Source organism: Perca flavescens, chromosome 2 (assembly GCF_004354835.1).
Source record: "Perca flavescens isolate YP-PL-M2 chromosome 2, PFLA_1.0, whole genome shotgun sequence".
NCBI classification, from domain to species: domain Eukaryota; kingdom Metazoa; phylum Chordata; class Actinopteri; order Perciformes; family Percidae; genus Perca; species Perca flavescens.
In genome coordinates, this window is record NC_041332.1 from 1,490,534 (window position 1) to 1,505,717 (window position 15,184).

Genomic DNA, 15,184 nt, shown 5'->3' on the forward strand with positions numbered 1-15,184 from the left:
ATTTTTTTGTCAATATTTGATGTTTTTAATCGATTTATTTTTATTCATGTTTTGTCACTTTGTTTCCAACGTTCTTTTGTCATTTATTTTTTCAAATGCAATAAAATTGCATAAATCACCCAAATTCAATGAAAGTAGTGAACTGATCATTTATTTGACCTGTGAAGAGTAACGGTTGTATGGAACCATCCACGTTATTTTCTTTGACAATTTGGTTGAAAAAAGAAAAACATTTCTGATATGGAAACTTTTAAAAAAAATGGGTCAAGTTTGAGCCGAGGACAACAGGACGGTTAAGATGAAAACACAAAAAAAAAAAAAGTTTTCTTTGCTTCTTTCTAGTTTTTTTTTGTCACTTTATTAAAAGTTGTTGTCGCGGGTTAGCATGGCTTAGCCTGTGTCCTGATTGGTCCTAAAGCCTGCCCTGCTTTATCGTCTCTTTTAAAATAAATGGGAGCATCGTTTACTAAATGGACATCGTGCTGTGGTGAAGAAGACCTGAAACTAGCGATTGAGACCATAAACTCGTTATGGAAATGTTTGCAGAGGGGTCCTACCAGGAGGATGACGATGATGCAGATGTTTTTGGGATCTTTCCAGAACTTGTCCCGGGGGATGACTTGGGCGTAGTGAACCAGGCGAAGAGTGAAGACCAGCAGACAGAGCAGCTCCACCAGCATGGTGGCCTGGAAACACAACGACACAACACACACAGCGACACAACTCAAATGATCTGGGGGGGTGGGGTGGGTGGTGGTGATGGAGCAGTGGATATGACCCATGCCTTTGGTGTGGGAGATCTGGGTTCGTGTCCCTGAGCAAGACACTTAACCCCTAGTGCCCCAGAGACGTGTTACCTCTGATATATATAGCAATTGTAAGTCGCTTTGGATAAATGGCTCAGCTAAATGACATGGAATAATGTAATCTTTTCTAGATAGAAAACGGAGCTCGCCACAGCCTCTCAAAGACAGCAAAGATTCGGGGCTTTTGGGGAAACATTCCGCCCTCTGTGCACATTTTTTGGTCCAAATTATAGAAAAAAGAAAAACTGCAGACAAATCCTTTTGTTCTGCTCTCTGCAGAATGAGTGTAAGTTCTTTTTCTGTCAATAACGACACGTAAAGAAAAGAGGAAGTGTGAAACCAGCACAGAGTGTTTGTGTGTGTGTGTGTGTGTGTGTGTGTGTGTGTGTGTGTGTGTGTGTCTGTGTGTGTGTGAGTGTGTCTGTGTGTGTGTGTGCGTGCCAGTGGCGGCCATCTTACCCATATGGGCAGAGGAAACATTGCCGGGTCCTCGAAGAGGGCGAGAGACAGATCCACCAGGATGAAGAAGTACAGGAGCACCTTAGGGATCCAGTGGTTGTAGCGCATATACAGTCTGGAAACACACACACACACACACACACACACACACACACACACACACGCACACACACGCACACACACGCACACACACGCACACACACGCACACACACGCACACACGCTTCATCAGACATTCCCTAAAACAACTGCTCACTGTTAGTAGGTTTTATCAAACTAACAGGAGGAGGGAAATAGTGACTTTGCTCGGGGACTATTTTAAGCGGCGGATCGATCATATTTTGGTGCTCTAATGAGTATGTGCTGCAGCAGGATGGTGTGTATGAGGGGCTGAGTTAGGACTGCACATCGTTGATTCATGTGTGGATTATTGTCTGGATGAATAGTTCTGTCTCTAAAATATATATGGATCAGTGTTTCCCAAAAAGCCCCGAGATGATGTCCTCAAATGTCTTGTTTTGTCCACAACTCAAAGATATTCAGTTTACGGTCCCAGAGGAGAGAGGAGAAATATAAATATAATATCAAATATCAGCAGGGTAACACCAACAGGAGATGGTGAGTGTCTCACCTGACCGCCTGCGGCGACGTGTCGAAGTAGATGTTCCTGTTGTACTGAGCGTCTGACACGTAGATGGCCGCCAGGTTAAAATCCTGAAACACACGACGACATGTTGACACATCAGACCACAGGAAACCGTCACCATGGAAATGAATTGGTCATGTGACAAGGGCTGGCACAATGGTCAGAACAAGCCAACAAGTGACAGTGCTCTGATCCAATGGAAATCACAACTTTCAGAGTGACAGCACTGTAGCCCAATGGAGTGTGGGGGGGCTTCTAGTCCCGCCCCTGCTATAGAGAGCGTTCTGATACCTCCACAGTATTTATACAGCACCTCCACCTGCTTTATAATCAATCATCTCCCCTTTAAACATTTTCAAGTCTGTGGCTACATTCACACCACAAGTCTTAATGTTTAATTCAGATTTTTTTGCTCAGATCTGATTTTCTGTTTGGCTGATCACATGACCTTTTAAAATGTGGCCTATATCAGATTCCAGTGGGAACGGTTTGCTGTTTTGAACTGACCCGCATGGGCAAAAGACCAATAACAATGACATCAGACGCAGCACGCAAACTACAGTTAGGAAGGTTATGGAGGAAGTCAGAATTTTCACTTTTATTTCTAAATGTTTGTGTAATGGCAGCCGTAACATTAATGAGCATACCCTAATCAGGTCTAACCCCTCCCTCTCCCAGTCCATCACTTGCTCCATCATGTTGTAGCCTAGTCCAGTTTTTAATGTTCCTGTCTGTGTCTAGAGCTAACTCCCACAGGAGCATCAATGGGACAAATGTCGATGTAGATTGAGATAAAAGTCGCATCAGATCCTCCTCAGTTGTTCACACCGCGGCCACATTAATAAAAATCACACCTGGGTCTGACTCAGGACCACATATGAAAGTGGTCTACATCTGATTTGAGTTTTCACACTACTTCTGAAGAAGTCTGACCTGGTCACTGGACCCAAAAAAAAAAAATCTGATTTGGTCCACTTCAGCCTGCAGTGTGAACGTAGCCTTATATCAGCTGTGTCTTCTACCCTGTCAGGAGTTCCCTGTCCCTGTTTAAGAGCTTAGTTATGTCCCATAAAAAGGACAAGAGTCCAGGTTTACTGCGGTCATGTGTGCTCCACTGTCTCTCTCTCACCTCTTCGCTCTTCGCAGGATTCCCTCCGTTTGGACTTCCTTTTTCTTTTCCTGCAGACTCATCAGGAATGTCCTCGCTCTTCTCTGGCTCGGACATCTCTCAAACTTCCGACAGGACTCGTGCCCTCACCCCCTAGACTTTGGAGAAGTGATTGTAACGCTCCGTGAAGAGTTTCCAGACAGCCAGTCGGAGTCGGAGGGATTGTGTCTCTGCAGGACAGAAGTCCAGACTTGTCTTAGCTGTGTTGGTCGGAGTTGTAACCGTCCACATCCCAGGTCTCCTCTCTCCCCGCCTGCTGCTCTCTAACGGGACAGCGGGACAAACATCTGGCCGCAGTCTGACTCGGGACTGATCCGAGCGGCTGTTTGTGCGCCTCTAATAAACCTGGACTCGTGCTGCCTTCACTTACCGTAGGAGAAAAAAACACACACTGCGACGTGGAAACTGGCAATGACTCTGAAAAATAAACCCGGTCATGGAAATCATTTTCAAAACCCAGAGAAGGTGGAATTATTTAAAAACAGAAAAAAATCAGATTTGACTTCCAGGGTTTTTAAAGTTAATGTTTAGTTTTTTAAACAGCTGTGTAGCCTACCGGTGTTGTTTTTTTATTTATTCCATTTACTCATTTAAAACTTTATATTTTGTTGATTTAATGTCTTTATGTCACTTCAATTTAAATAGTATTTCCTGTTTGACGGAAGGAAGCTCGTCTGTTACAGTCCACTTTTGTTCGCACTTTTGTTTTACGGCAGACAGTAAAGGCAACAGGAGGCGTCATATGACTCCCAGCAGCAGGATAACGGAAACGGAGAGGGAGAGGCGTTTAAAGAGCAGAAACACTGACGGGAGTTATTGTTTTCAGCTTGACACACATTGTTTATGTTCCATACGTAGATAGGCTACCGCATTATAGCCGCAGCAGTGGTACGTCCACGCGCCGCCATCTTGGTCCGGACAAGCCACGCCTCTCAATGCATGTGTGTCTATGGAAGCAGGGGGTTATCCACACTTCAAAACATCATTTCTCTCTGAATTTCCAACAAATTATATATATATATATATATATATATATATATATATATATATATATATATATATATAGGCATGAAGTTAACTTTTTTGACCACCAGCCACTGGGGCAGGTGGATTTTTAAATCCACCTGCCCCAGTGACTTTTTACCAGACACTTTTTTTTTTTTGCCTCATTAAGGTGAAAAACAGGACTTGCTGTGTCTCTATGATCCTGTCCTGTCCTATTGATGGTAGCCTACTCATGGACACTGCGCCGTCATCACGTGCTGTAGTAGGAGGTCCCGCCTTGATAATACTGCATTTGTGTTGGCTCGTTACGCCACTGCATATAAGAGATGAGAGGACTGACAAAATCAGGAGTAGCCTACACAAACCACAACGAAAAAACACTGGTGAATGTTGACCATAACATGAGTTGTTGCAAAAAAGTTGCAACTTTTTTTGTATAGTTCTTAAAAATAAAAATAAAAAGGAAACTTGTTTTGGGGAGAATAATAATTAGTACTATTAATTACTCTGGGCTGAGATTTTCTAGGAACCTTACCAAAAAGGGTCAGGATGATGTTGGTATAATATGAAAACGGCTGGTGGATTTAAGACACAAAATAATAATTTATTGAATGAATCAAATATGAACGTATCTGTCAGTGGCTTGTTGATCTTTACATTGTTAGTGAATTTCCTAACCTGGGTTGGGACTCACATTCATACGGTTTCATATTGGACTTTAACTTATCGTTGCACTTACAATAAAGTAGCTGTCCTCAATTTAGGTCATCCTGTAGGTCTCATCTGCGTTTTTTCCTGCATCCACCGTGTGTGATTGTGTGTGTGTTTGTGTGTGTTTGTGTGTGTGTGTGCGCATCTGTCGCGGGGGAAACGGAGCAACAGGCCCGTCCACTGCAGACAGCTGACAAGATGAAACAGCAGCAACTTTCAGAGACTTTAGAGTGAAAAATGGTTCCAGCGTACATTGATGTTATAATGTCTACATGTTGGCAGGACGGTCTGAAAAGTGTTGCACGGTCTTTCGCTCTACGTTTTGTTGGTAATGTGAGATGTTGGAGTCACACACGTCTCATCTTCATAAAAGAAATTTGACCCGTTCTCCCTCCCGCTTGGTCAGTGGCTGCGTGATAGGGAGCCCCCGCTGTCAATCAGTGTCTTCCAGTGATGCGGACCCCTGATTGGACCAGGCCCGTAAGCAACCGCATACCCAGCTTACCGATAGTTACGCATCTGAATCACTCAATTCTCAGTGGCTACCCGCCAAAGTGGCATTTTTTCATGCCCTATATGTAGGGTTATTTTGAGTGTCAAAGACTTCCTTTCCTGCATTCTAATACACTTTTATGCACCAATTTATGGTGGGAATTCCTTTATTTATTATATATTATATTTACTTATCCTATGAGAAGAAAATACACAGCACTTCTGGGCCTCCAGACTCAAATGTTTTCATTAAAAAGGAAGACTTTACTTGAAAACTATGATGTTTTTCCCAAATGATGTACAGATTTTTAAATGGGTCATATTTTCATAAAAAACAGAATCATCAGTAAATGTTTGATTTTCTTGTGATGTGAATAAAATACAACTCACTGCTGATCAGACTAATATGCAGTACTTATCATTTTATTATAGGGTGGAACTTCCCTTTAACATATTCATGCGCTGTGAACAAACAGCAGAGAAATTATCACTTTATATTTCTTTCTCTTCATTACGGAATCAAAAACATTAAATTTATTACATTCATTATAATCAGAGAGAAAGTGATTTAACAAGTCTTTCTTTACAGAATCACAGAAACATTCATCTCATTTTCACAATTATCACATTAAACTCAAACTGTAAATCATTGTTCTTGCTACACAGTGTTTTTAATACAGACATCAGATGAGATTAAAAGCTCAATGAGCCAGACAGAAAGCCATCTCATCATTTCATTTATGTATTTACAAGTTACAAGTTACAAGTTAACAACTGCAGAGGACGCAAACATTTTTCTGCAACACATTTTTTAAGTGACACTTTTAGTCTTCAGTGTTTCTCTCCATGTTCAATGTTGCAGAATATTTCAGTATTTGTGGATCTGCTGCCTCCTGCTGTTCACTCTGCAGGCTCACACTCTGATTGGCTGCCAGCTGGAAGCAAAACCATCTGAACCAATGGAGAGCAGCTTTCTGAAGCAAACATTCTACTAAGAGACGGTTTAACCCAACTCAAAAGTTATTTCCTGTCTGTGTGCCTCTTTAGGAGACTATCAGCAGGTCCTAAAGTGTTTGATTCCAACGGGAGAAGTGAACGTGATTATGAGATTATGAGTGATTCTTTCACCCCGTAATCACCAAAGTAAATATTGGAGCCATTCTTCAACAAGCTTCATATCTCCAGAACATTGAGAAGTACACATAAGGAGAAAATTAACTTTGTTTGAGAAAAATTACTTAACTATACAAATATAACTTTTCATCCATCCATATGATGTTGACTACACTTTCAAACAAGGCCATGCCCCTTTAGGAGACAGGAAGTGGGGACCGTTTCAGACCATTGGCGCTGTGTGTGATGAGCTATCTTTAGTTAGAGATAATCTTCGCTCAAGTTTTTAAACAAATGTAGTAAAAAGTTTCACAGAAGTGCCCCAAAAACCTGAAAGGAAACATATTTAAAGATATTTTAAACCACAGCCGTGCAGTGAGTCATCCTATTTGGTCAAATTTTATAATAACCATCATTAATAAATGGTAAATTAATAGTTAAACTTAAGTTAATACTAAATACTAGAAAACATTAGAAATCATCATTTCATTGTTTGTTGACAGTAAAATAACTTTTAACTAAAGTTTAACTGTCAATGTACCATTAATTAGTGGCGGTTATTATAAAGTGTATATTAGTGACTAATTTAATGTATTGTTCTCTTGTAATTTTGAGTTTGATTTACAAAGAGATTGTGTGTGTTGGTCAGCAGTGTGAGTGTTTCTGTGCACAGGAGGAGACTCTCTGTCCTACACAGAACAAAGAGACACTGAACCTGACCAGTACCCAGACTCTAAACTGAATCCAGGATAAAGAGGTTCAGTGAATGTGGTGTTGAAGGTGTAGAGGTGGATCAGTGAGTCAGAGGAGACTCTGTAGAAGGACAGAATGCCAGCAGGACAGTCCACATACACTCCTACTCTATCAGAGACAGAGGAGGAGAGGTGTGTTACTCTCTTATTGTGACAGACAGAGTAACTACGAATTTCAGAGCAGTTAAGACTCCAGGACTGATCATTATATCCAAACCTGTAGTCTTTACTGTTTCCTGTCTTCCCGATTCCTCTGTAACTCACTGATATATGAACCTTTCCGCTCCTCTCTACCTCCCAGTAACAGCGACCAGTCAGACCCTCTCTACACAGCAGCTGCTGACGGTAGTCAAATGTCTGCTCCTCTGTCCCTGCTGTCACCGTCTTGTTGTTGTCAGACAGTTTGAGTTTTCTGTTCACTGTGTTTGTGTCCAGTGTGAGTTGACAGGAATCTGACGGAGAAAAGGAGACACAACACAGCAGCAGATTATCATCTAACACACCTGATGGTTGATTTGTTGTTTTATTAACAGACTGACTGTTAATTAGATCAAACCTTCACAATGTGGAGGCTTTAACACAGTCATCATCATCACATCTTATTTCATCTCTTTCAGCTGAAATCAGATGTTTGAAATTATCACTTTATTGTGTTGTAAATAATCTTCTAAAATTGTCTGTATATTTCAATATGTGTTAGAGCCATAATAAGTTAATTCATATGTATTCATTAATTCACAGTAAAAAAAAATTATTTAAAGTATTTCATTTAGTTTTCTATTCATTTTGAGTTCATGAAATTTAGACTTCAGACTTTAAATTTGGAGAAGTAATTGTTATTCTCAATCTTGAGAATGGTAACCTCGGCTCCTCCTCCTCATGAGGTCATTCTCAGGTATAATCAGGTGACGGCTTGGGGAGTTCTCAGAGAGAGTAGAGAGGAGGACTGACACAGATGAGTCACCGTATTGTTATCAGTAAACCACGGAGAACTTGTTTAATCTTATTTTTGACGTGGCTTTATTTGTGGATTTCCGTGAGTGCTTTTTCTGACAAATGAGTCACAATCCTCCAAAAGGCATAGTAAAATGAGTGCAAGAGTTGCCATAATAACGTATAACACTGTCTGGGTGAATACTCAATTCGGATTGGCTGCAGGGTGTCCATAAAAAAGTGTAATGCCATGTTCACACCAAGGCGAAATAAAATATGTGCGTCACGTCATGCAATGGCGAACACAAATTATCCAAATATGGGGACCATACATTTTTCCTCCTCATCACAAAGCAAGGCAAGGCAAGGCAGCTTTACTTGTATAGCACATTTCAGCAACAAGGCAATTCAAAGTGCTTTATATGAGACATGAAACATTAAAAACAGTTAGAAAACAATTAAAAACAATTTCAAAGCATTAAAACAATTAACAACAATTTAAGATCATTAAAAGACAAGAATGAAATTTACAGTGCAGTATAAGAATTTTAAAGAAGAGCAGTTAAAAATAGGTCCCACTAATAGTACTAATACATACATGCCACTTCCAGCGCAACTTGAAGTACACATTGTGCCATTGTTTATATATATGAAATTAAATGTGAACACTAAACACAGTTAACACATAACATAACCATACATTCAATAACAAACCAACTTATGCTGTAAATGAAAAGTAAATAAAAAATAAAGAAGAGAATCCAAAAGCTCAGTTCAATTATTGTCAATTTCTCTATGTCTATGAGGTCTCTGAGGATCTCATGCAATCTCACAGTCCACTGGCAGTGCAATTCCAAATTTATGTAGCTCATTAGAATGAGAGATAGGACTCAATTTTATTTACCTATGCATCAGAAGACAGAGTGTATACAGACTAGAGTCTGCATTGAGTATTTGTTTTGACATTAAAACATACATGCACCAGTCCACAGGTACATGCACACAGTCACATGTACATACACTGGTGAACCCCAATTCTTTTCTGGAGTGAATCTGTTAACCCCTAACTACTTCACTTTCCTTTCCTATCTTCCTTCATTTGTTCTTGTTTTTGTTTCACTATATTTTGGGTCAATGTCATATGGAAACAGCTATAATGATTGTACAAGGGCTAATTCATTGCTTACCTATTACAGTGGGGGAAATAAGTATTTGACCCCTTGCTGATTTTGCAGGTTTGCCCACTTACAAAGAATGCAAAAATCTACAATTTTACTCATATGTACATTCTAACAGTGAAAGACAGAATCCCAAAGAAAATTCCAGAAAATCACATCATATGAATTTATTAAAATTGATAACCATCTGATGAGGAAAAACAAGTATTTGACCCCCTGGACAAACAGCATGTTAATATTTTGTAGAAAAGCCATTATTGGCCAGCACAGATGTCAAACGGTTTTTATAGTTGGTGACAAGGTTTGTGCACATTTCGGCAGGGATGTTGGCCCACTCCTCCCTGCAGACAGCCTCCAAATCATTCAGGTTCCGAGGTTGTCGCCTGGCAACTCAAATTTTAAGCTCCCTCCAAAGATTTTCAATTGGATTCAGGTCTGGAGACTGGCTAGGCCACTCCAGAACCTTGATGTGCTTCTTCTTCAGCCACTCTTGTTGCTTTGGCGGTGTGCTTAGGGTCGTTGTCATGCTGAAACACCCATCCTCGACCCATCTTCAGCTCTCTCACTGAGGGAAGGAGATGTCGGTCCAGAATTCCACGATACATGGCCCCGTCCATCCTCCCCTCAATACGATGGAGTTGTCCCGTCCCCTTGGCTGAAAAGCACCCCCAAAGCATGATGTTGCCACCACCATGCTTGACGGTGGGGATGGTGTTCTTTGGGTTGTACTCGGTGTTCTTTGCCCTCCAAACACGACGAGTTGAGTTGAGGCCAAAAAGTTCTATTTTGGTCTCATCTGACCACATCACCTTCTTCCAGGCCTCTTCTGAGTCGTCCAGGTGGTGAATGGCGAACTTCATGCGGGCCTGTACATGTTTCTTCTTGAGCAGGGGGACCTTGCGTGCGCTGCAGGATTTCAATCCATGAAAGCGTAGTGTGTTACCAACCGTTTCTTTTGTAACTGTGGTCCCAGCTGCCTTCAGTTGATTCATCAGTTCCCCCCTTGTGGTTTTGGGATGATTCCTCACCGTTCGCATGATCAGGGACACCCCACGAGGCAAGATCTTGTGTGGAGGCCCAGACCGAGGGAGGTTGGCGGTGGTGTGGTGCTTCTTCCATTTCCTGATAACTGCACCGACAGTTGATCTTTTCTCTCCAAGTTGCTTTCCGATTCTCTTCTAGCCCATCCCAGCCTTGTGCAGATCAACAATCTTGTCCCTGATGTCCGTAGAAAGCTCTTTGGTCTTGCCCATGGTGGTGATGTTGGATGCTGGTTGTTTGGGTGTTGACAGGTGTCTTTTATACAGGTAACGAGGTGAGGCAGGTGTATTTGATGTAGATAATTGGTTCGGATTGGGGCTGTGTCTTAAAGAAAGCCTAACTGGCTTGTAGGAGCCAGAATACTTGCTGTTTGTCCAGGGGGTCAAATACTTGTTTTTCCTCATCAGATGGTTATCAATTTTAATAAATATGATGTGATTTTCTGGAATTTTCTTTGGGATTCTGTCTTTCACTGTTAGAATGTACATATGATTACAATTGTAGATTTTTGCATTCTTTGTAAGTGGGCAAACCTGCAAAATCAGCAAGGGGTCAAATACTTATTTCCCCCACTGTATGTTAAGGATTGTGTTTTGTTTAAACATTTGGTGTTTAGCTATAGTTAGAATTTTGTCTGCCCAGACACTGCCTCATTGGTCTGCCCAGACACTGTAGCCTCAGTCAACATATGAACATTATGAACTTGTGAACTGTCTCTCATTCCCAGGAAGGCATGGACTATGTTGATATCAGTTTAACCTTTTCTCCCATGAACTGTATGGTCCTTGGTTTGCTCCAAAGACCGGGGACCAACCACTCGTCAGAGCAAAAAGGGGGACTGTTGGGGACCAAGCAGGGGGTTAAACACTGATTTTAACCAAAAATGGCTCAGATTGAGCTGACTGCAGAGACAAAGGACACAGGGAAGGCAAGACAAAGGATCTTGGCCTACATGTGAATCCCAAAGCCGGTTTCACCAAACTCCTACAGGCCGCCACTTCGCAAAATGGAGAATCTACATTCAACACAAGGGGAACAAGGCAGACTGGTAGTGAGACAAAGAACTGCTTCACACCTGTGACAAAGTTGCGTTTTTCCCATTGGCTGTCGGGCCTTTGAATGCACCACCCCGCCATTAGGAGGCGGAGGAAGGATAAAAGCTGTCGGCGGTTGTGTTTCCTTGCTTTTCCACGGTAATTCATTTTACTGACAGGAGGTGCAGGCAGTCCGGACTAGCTTAACCAGCATCACCTCGCTGGTCGAGATTGAGCTGGGACATTTTATATCTTTCTGATATACAAAGGGGATCCGAGGAACACTGGCCCAGTATTTCCTCTATCTGCAGCGGGTTTAATCAGCCCGGATTCAAGAAAGGACTACGTTCCGTTTCTTGCGTTGTCGAACTGGATTGCGTGTCGTCCACTGCTCTGGACGAAACGGATCGTTAAACTCTGGCAAGAGATTAACTGACAAACGACACACACAGTAAGGAGGCTTTAACACAGTTCTGGGCAGACATTAGAACTAGTGTGTGTGGTTTGTTTCATTAATGAGCAAAGGTTATCGCTACCATTGTTGCCATTAATGTGATCTGATTGTAATCATATACTGGTCTATATATGGTTATTAATCTGTTTCTGTGAATGTATCATTGATCACGATACTGTTGATTATGTTGTGTTAAGTAGCTGGGTGAAACTGAAATCGCTACCTGCTAGGTCACTCCTTTCACAGAGTTTAGTTACTGTCTGCGAGATAATCGCGGTAAATCAGCTGTTAGCCACTGGAGTGGTTATAGTGACCTTTTCCCTCGGTAAGTCAAAAGTCTCAGTCTGTCCTAACTACACGTGTGGCCCAGACCTGAGTGGCTGAGGGGCTGGTCATTATCGATAACTAAGATCAGAGTGCCTCTTTTCTTTACACTTCTTCTCCTCTCTTCTTTTACTAACACACACACACACCCACACAACACAGGCTAGCTGCATAGCTCCCGAGCTAACGCTGCTAGCTTAGCCACGTGGAATCGGCATAACGTTTGGGAAGAGCTAAAGCATGAACTACCACACGGGCTAAGCGTGCGCATTGCCTAGCAACCCCCTCGGCCTTTTAACCCCTCCTCGTGCACCCAGCACCACTACCGCCCTCTTGAGGCTAAATAGTTTTGTGCAGCTCACAGGAGTAGCCATTTTGGTAGTTGTTTTTGTGTTAGAACTACATTTCGACACCGCCCCTCCACTTTCACTCACTCTCTCACCCCCCCCCACACACACACACACAAAGAAACATGCTGCTTTTGTTTTTGCTTTGTTTTGGTTGTGACATTGTAAAAGGGTGTATAAGTTTATTATTGAAGGATTATTGATTAGCTACTGATAATTGTGACGTTAATAAATCTTATTATACTTAATTAGCAGTTGCTTGTGATTATTTGTGTACTTGTTGTAATAATTGCTGGTCGAACAGGTCCGTGCTCGAAATCACCCCTTCCTTTGTTTCCTTTTAAAGGATTTTCACAGAAATGAGACTGTTCCACAGTTTGATTATTGGTCCCTGACTTGCAGGGTGGTATCCCGTTTTGATTGTTTGTCGATTTGATAAAATTATTAATAACCATATTCATAACTTTATTAATATTGATAAAACATCTTTGATAATTTGCCGATGATCAAATCTGTACCCTAGTAGTATCCAACAACAGTGTGTAACAAACAGACGTAACTATTAAATAGCCTCCCTGTACAGTAGAGAAGAGATATACACTCGTTATCATGGACCAGCGTCTCAGAAGTTCAAGGTCGCTTATTCTTAAAATAACTTTCAACACATGACAAACATGAATTATGTCATACATTTAACAAGGAAATATTCATTTTGTTATTTATCTATTTCTATTCAAAATGAAATGTTTTCACAATATAGTAACTGTTCTACAGTTTAATTTATTTTACAAGGTTCTGGTATGGAGTCTGTATGAGAAAAGAGTTCAAGGATTTTGGAAAATGTGGTCACTAACTGCAATGAAAAATGATCCACAGTTTGTGACTTCTGTTTCTCTGTGTGAATAGTTTTGAAAATGTGACTTCCGTTTTAACTGATGCTTGTTAGCATTTGAAAAATAAAATACTAACACGATACTAATCCTACTGTAAGATGTTGTGCCTTGTTTTTATGAATCAAAGTGAAAGCACACTCACATTTCCTCAGACCAGGTTTCAGCCACTGCTCTCCACAGGGTTCCAGCCTGGAGGAAGAAACAAAGTCAGAATGAACCTTCAGAAGCTTTCTCTTCTCTCATCTTAAAAATATATCAAACATCTCAGGTTTATAAGGTCAAAGATTAACTCTGAACATCAACATAATTGAGATGTCCTCAAAGTGCTCCAGTAAGAATGTAACTTATAAATAAGAGCTTAGTCTCAGCAGGGACGGGATTCTCAGCACATCAGTTACTGTCTTCACTGTTATGACCAGGGCTGCTGGTACACACTGTGAACCAACAGTGAGCTCTGCAGTCTGTTCATACCTTAGAGTGTCCAGTTTCCAGTGTGGATCCACCCGTTTATCTGAAAGCAGCTTCATTCCTGAGTCTCCTAGATGATTGTAGCTCAGGTCCAGCACTCTCAGATGGGAGGGGTGTAAGGACAGAGCTGAGGCCAGAGAAGTACAGCCTTCCTCTGTGATCAGACAGCCTGAAATACTGGACACACACACAGACAGAAAATAAGCAAATGACTTGAATTTACAATAATAATTAATTGTCGTCATGTCTTTCTTCTTCAGTGTAAATTTCCTAATTTTAGCTAAATATTAAATTTTCTCATCAGCCCAAGAAGTACATTGTTGCTAAACAGTCAAATTCCACCAGAATTTGACACAATGTAATTTGTCTTAAATCATTTATTTTTGACCTCTCACTCAACAGGCACACTTCTGCAGTGACCCAAAGCCAGTCCAACAAAACAGCAAAATAAAGCGGAAGAGTCTGAGGAAATGTTGGATTCAAAAGTTGGCATAGAACCCGACAAAGTAATTTGACTTAAGTTGTTATAGCCCTAAACCTTTATCTATCATAGCTGGTAGACAGCAGACATCTGTAAGATCACAGAAAATCTTTATGATGACGCCAGCTGTACTAGGAATGCTATGGAGTGAATTTCAGAGTATCATACAGAGTTCTGAGGTTCAAAAATGGGCTAAGTCTCCACAAACCCTTAAGAAAAATATTTGTCTCTTAAGCTGCTAGCTTTTGAACTTTCTTTACCAGCTAGTGTCTAACTGTGTCTGTCTGCTGTTGGAAGCTGGACAGGTAGTGCACAGTGGGTTTATCAGAGCTTGTTGGATGGAAACAGCTGCATGCTGCTGCTAAAGAAGGTGCTGATGAGGGTAGTGAGACTGAATAAAAACATGGAAATTGGCTGAAAGATGTTGGGTATCTTTTTTAACATACATTAACATGTATATCAAGCAACATTGAAATGATTATTTGCTTAACAGAAGTTGAATCCTGACCTGAGAGTCTCCAGTTCACAGTGTTGACTCTTTAGTCCAGCAGAGAGCCACTTCACTCCTGAATCCTTTAGGTCGTTGTTACTCAGGTCCAGCTCTGTCAGACTAGAGGACTCTAAGCTGAGAACTGAGGACAGATCTTTACAGCTTCTCTCTGACAGGTTACAGCCACTCAGCCTAAAAATATGTACAGAACATATGTAAAAAACATTTTTATCTCTATTTGATATTACTTGCACTTATGTTTAGGTAGGCATTGCTATTATTGGAGACAAATGGTTAACTGACTGAAGAAAAATTAAAACACTGTGTGACAGATCTAGTTCCCCCTTTGAAGGTTTATTATTCCTGACCTGAGAGTCTTCAGTTTACAGT

At 41.1% G+C, this 15,184-nt stretch overlaps 2 protein-coding genes across 2 annotated transcripts in view; both read right to left on the reverse strand.

Annotated features, from left to right (window-relative positions):
• Positions 1 to 3,433, reverse strand: part of tpcn3 (two pore segment channel 3) — a 24,616-nt gene extending 21,183 nt beyond the window's left edge. The window contains exons 1-4 of the mRNA XM_028565096.1: positions 3,040 to 3,433; positions 1,896 to 1,978; positions 1,266 to 1,380; positions 558 to 686 (exon numbers count right to left, since the gene is read on the reverse strand). Of these exons, the coding sequence (XP_028420897.1) occupies positions 558 to 686; positions 1,266 to 1,380; positions 1,896 to 1,978; positions 3,040 to 3,135 (423 nt within the window). The 5' untranslated portion in view covers positions 3,136 to 3,433. The remainder of the gene's footprint in view (positions 1 to 557; positions 687 to 1,265; positions 1,381 to 1,895; positions 1,979 to 3,039) is intronic.
• Positions 3,434 to 6,973: 3,540 nt separating this feature from the next.
• On the reverse strand, positions 6,974 to 14,928 carry LOC114546428 (stonustoxin subunit beta-like). Its single transcript, XM_028565181.1, has 4 exons — positions 14,813 to 14,928; positions 13,827 to 14,000; positions 13,498 to 13,544; positions 6,974 to 7,603 (listed from the first exon to the last, which is right to left on the reverse strand). The coding sequence occupies exons 2-4, from the start codon at positions 13,880 to 13,882 to the stop codon at positions 7,089 to 7,091; spliced, it is 618 nt and encodes a 205-aa protein (XP_028420982.1). The 5' UTR covers positions 13,883 to 14,000; positions 14,813 to 14,928; the 3' UTR covers positions 6,974 to 7,088.
• Positions 14,929 to 15,184: the final 256 nt, after the last annotated feature.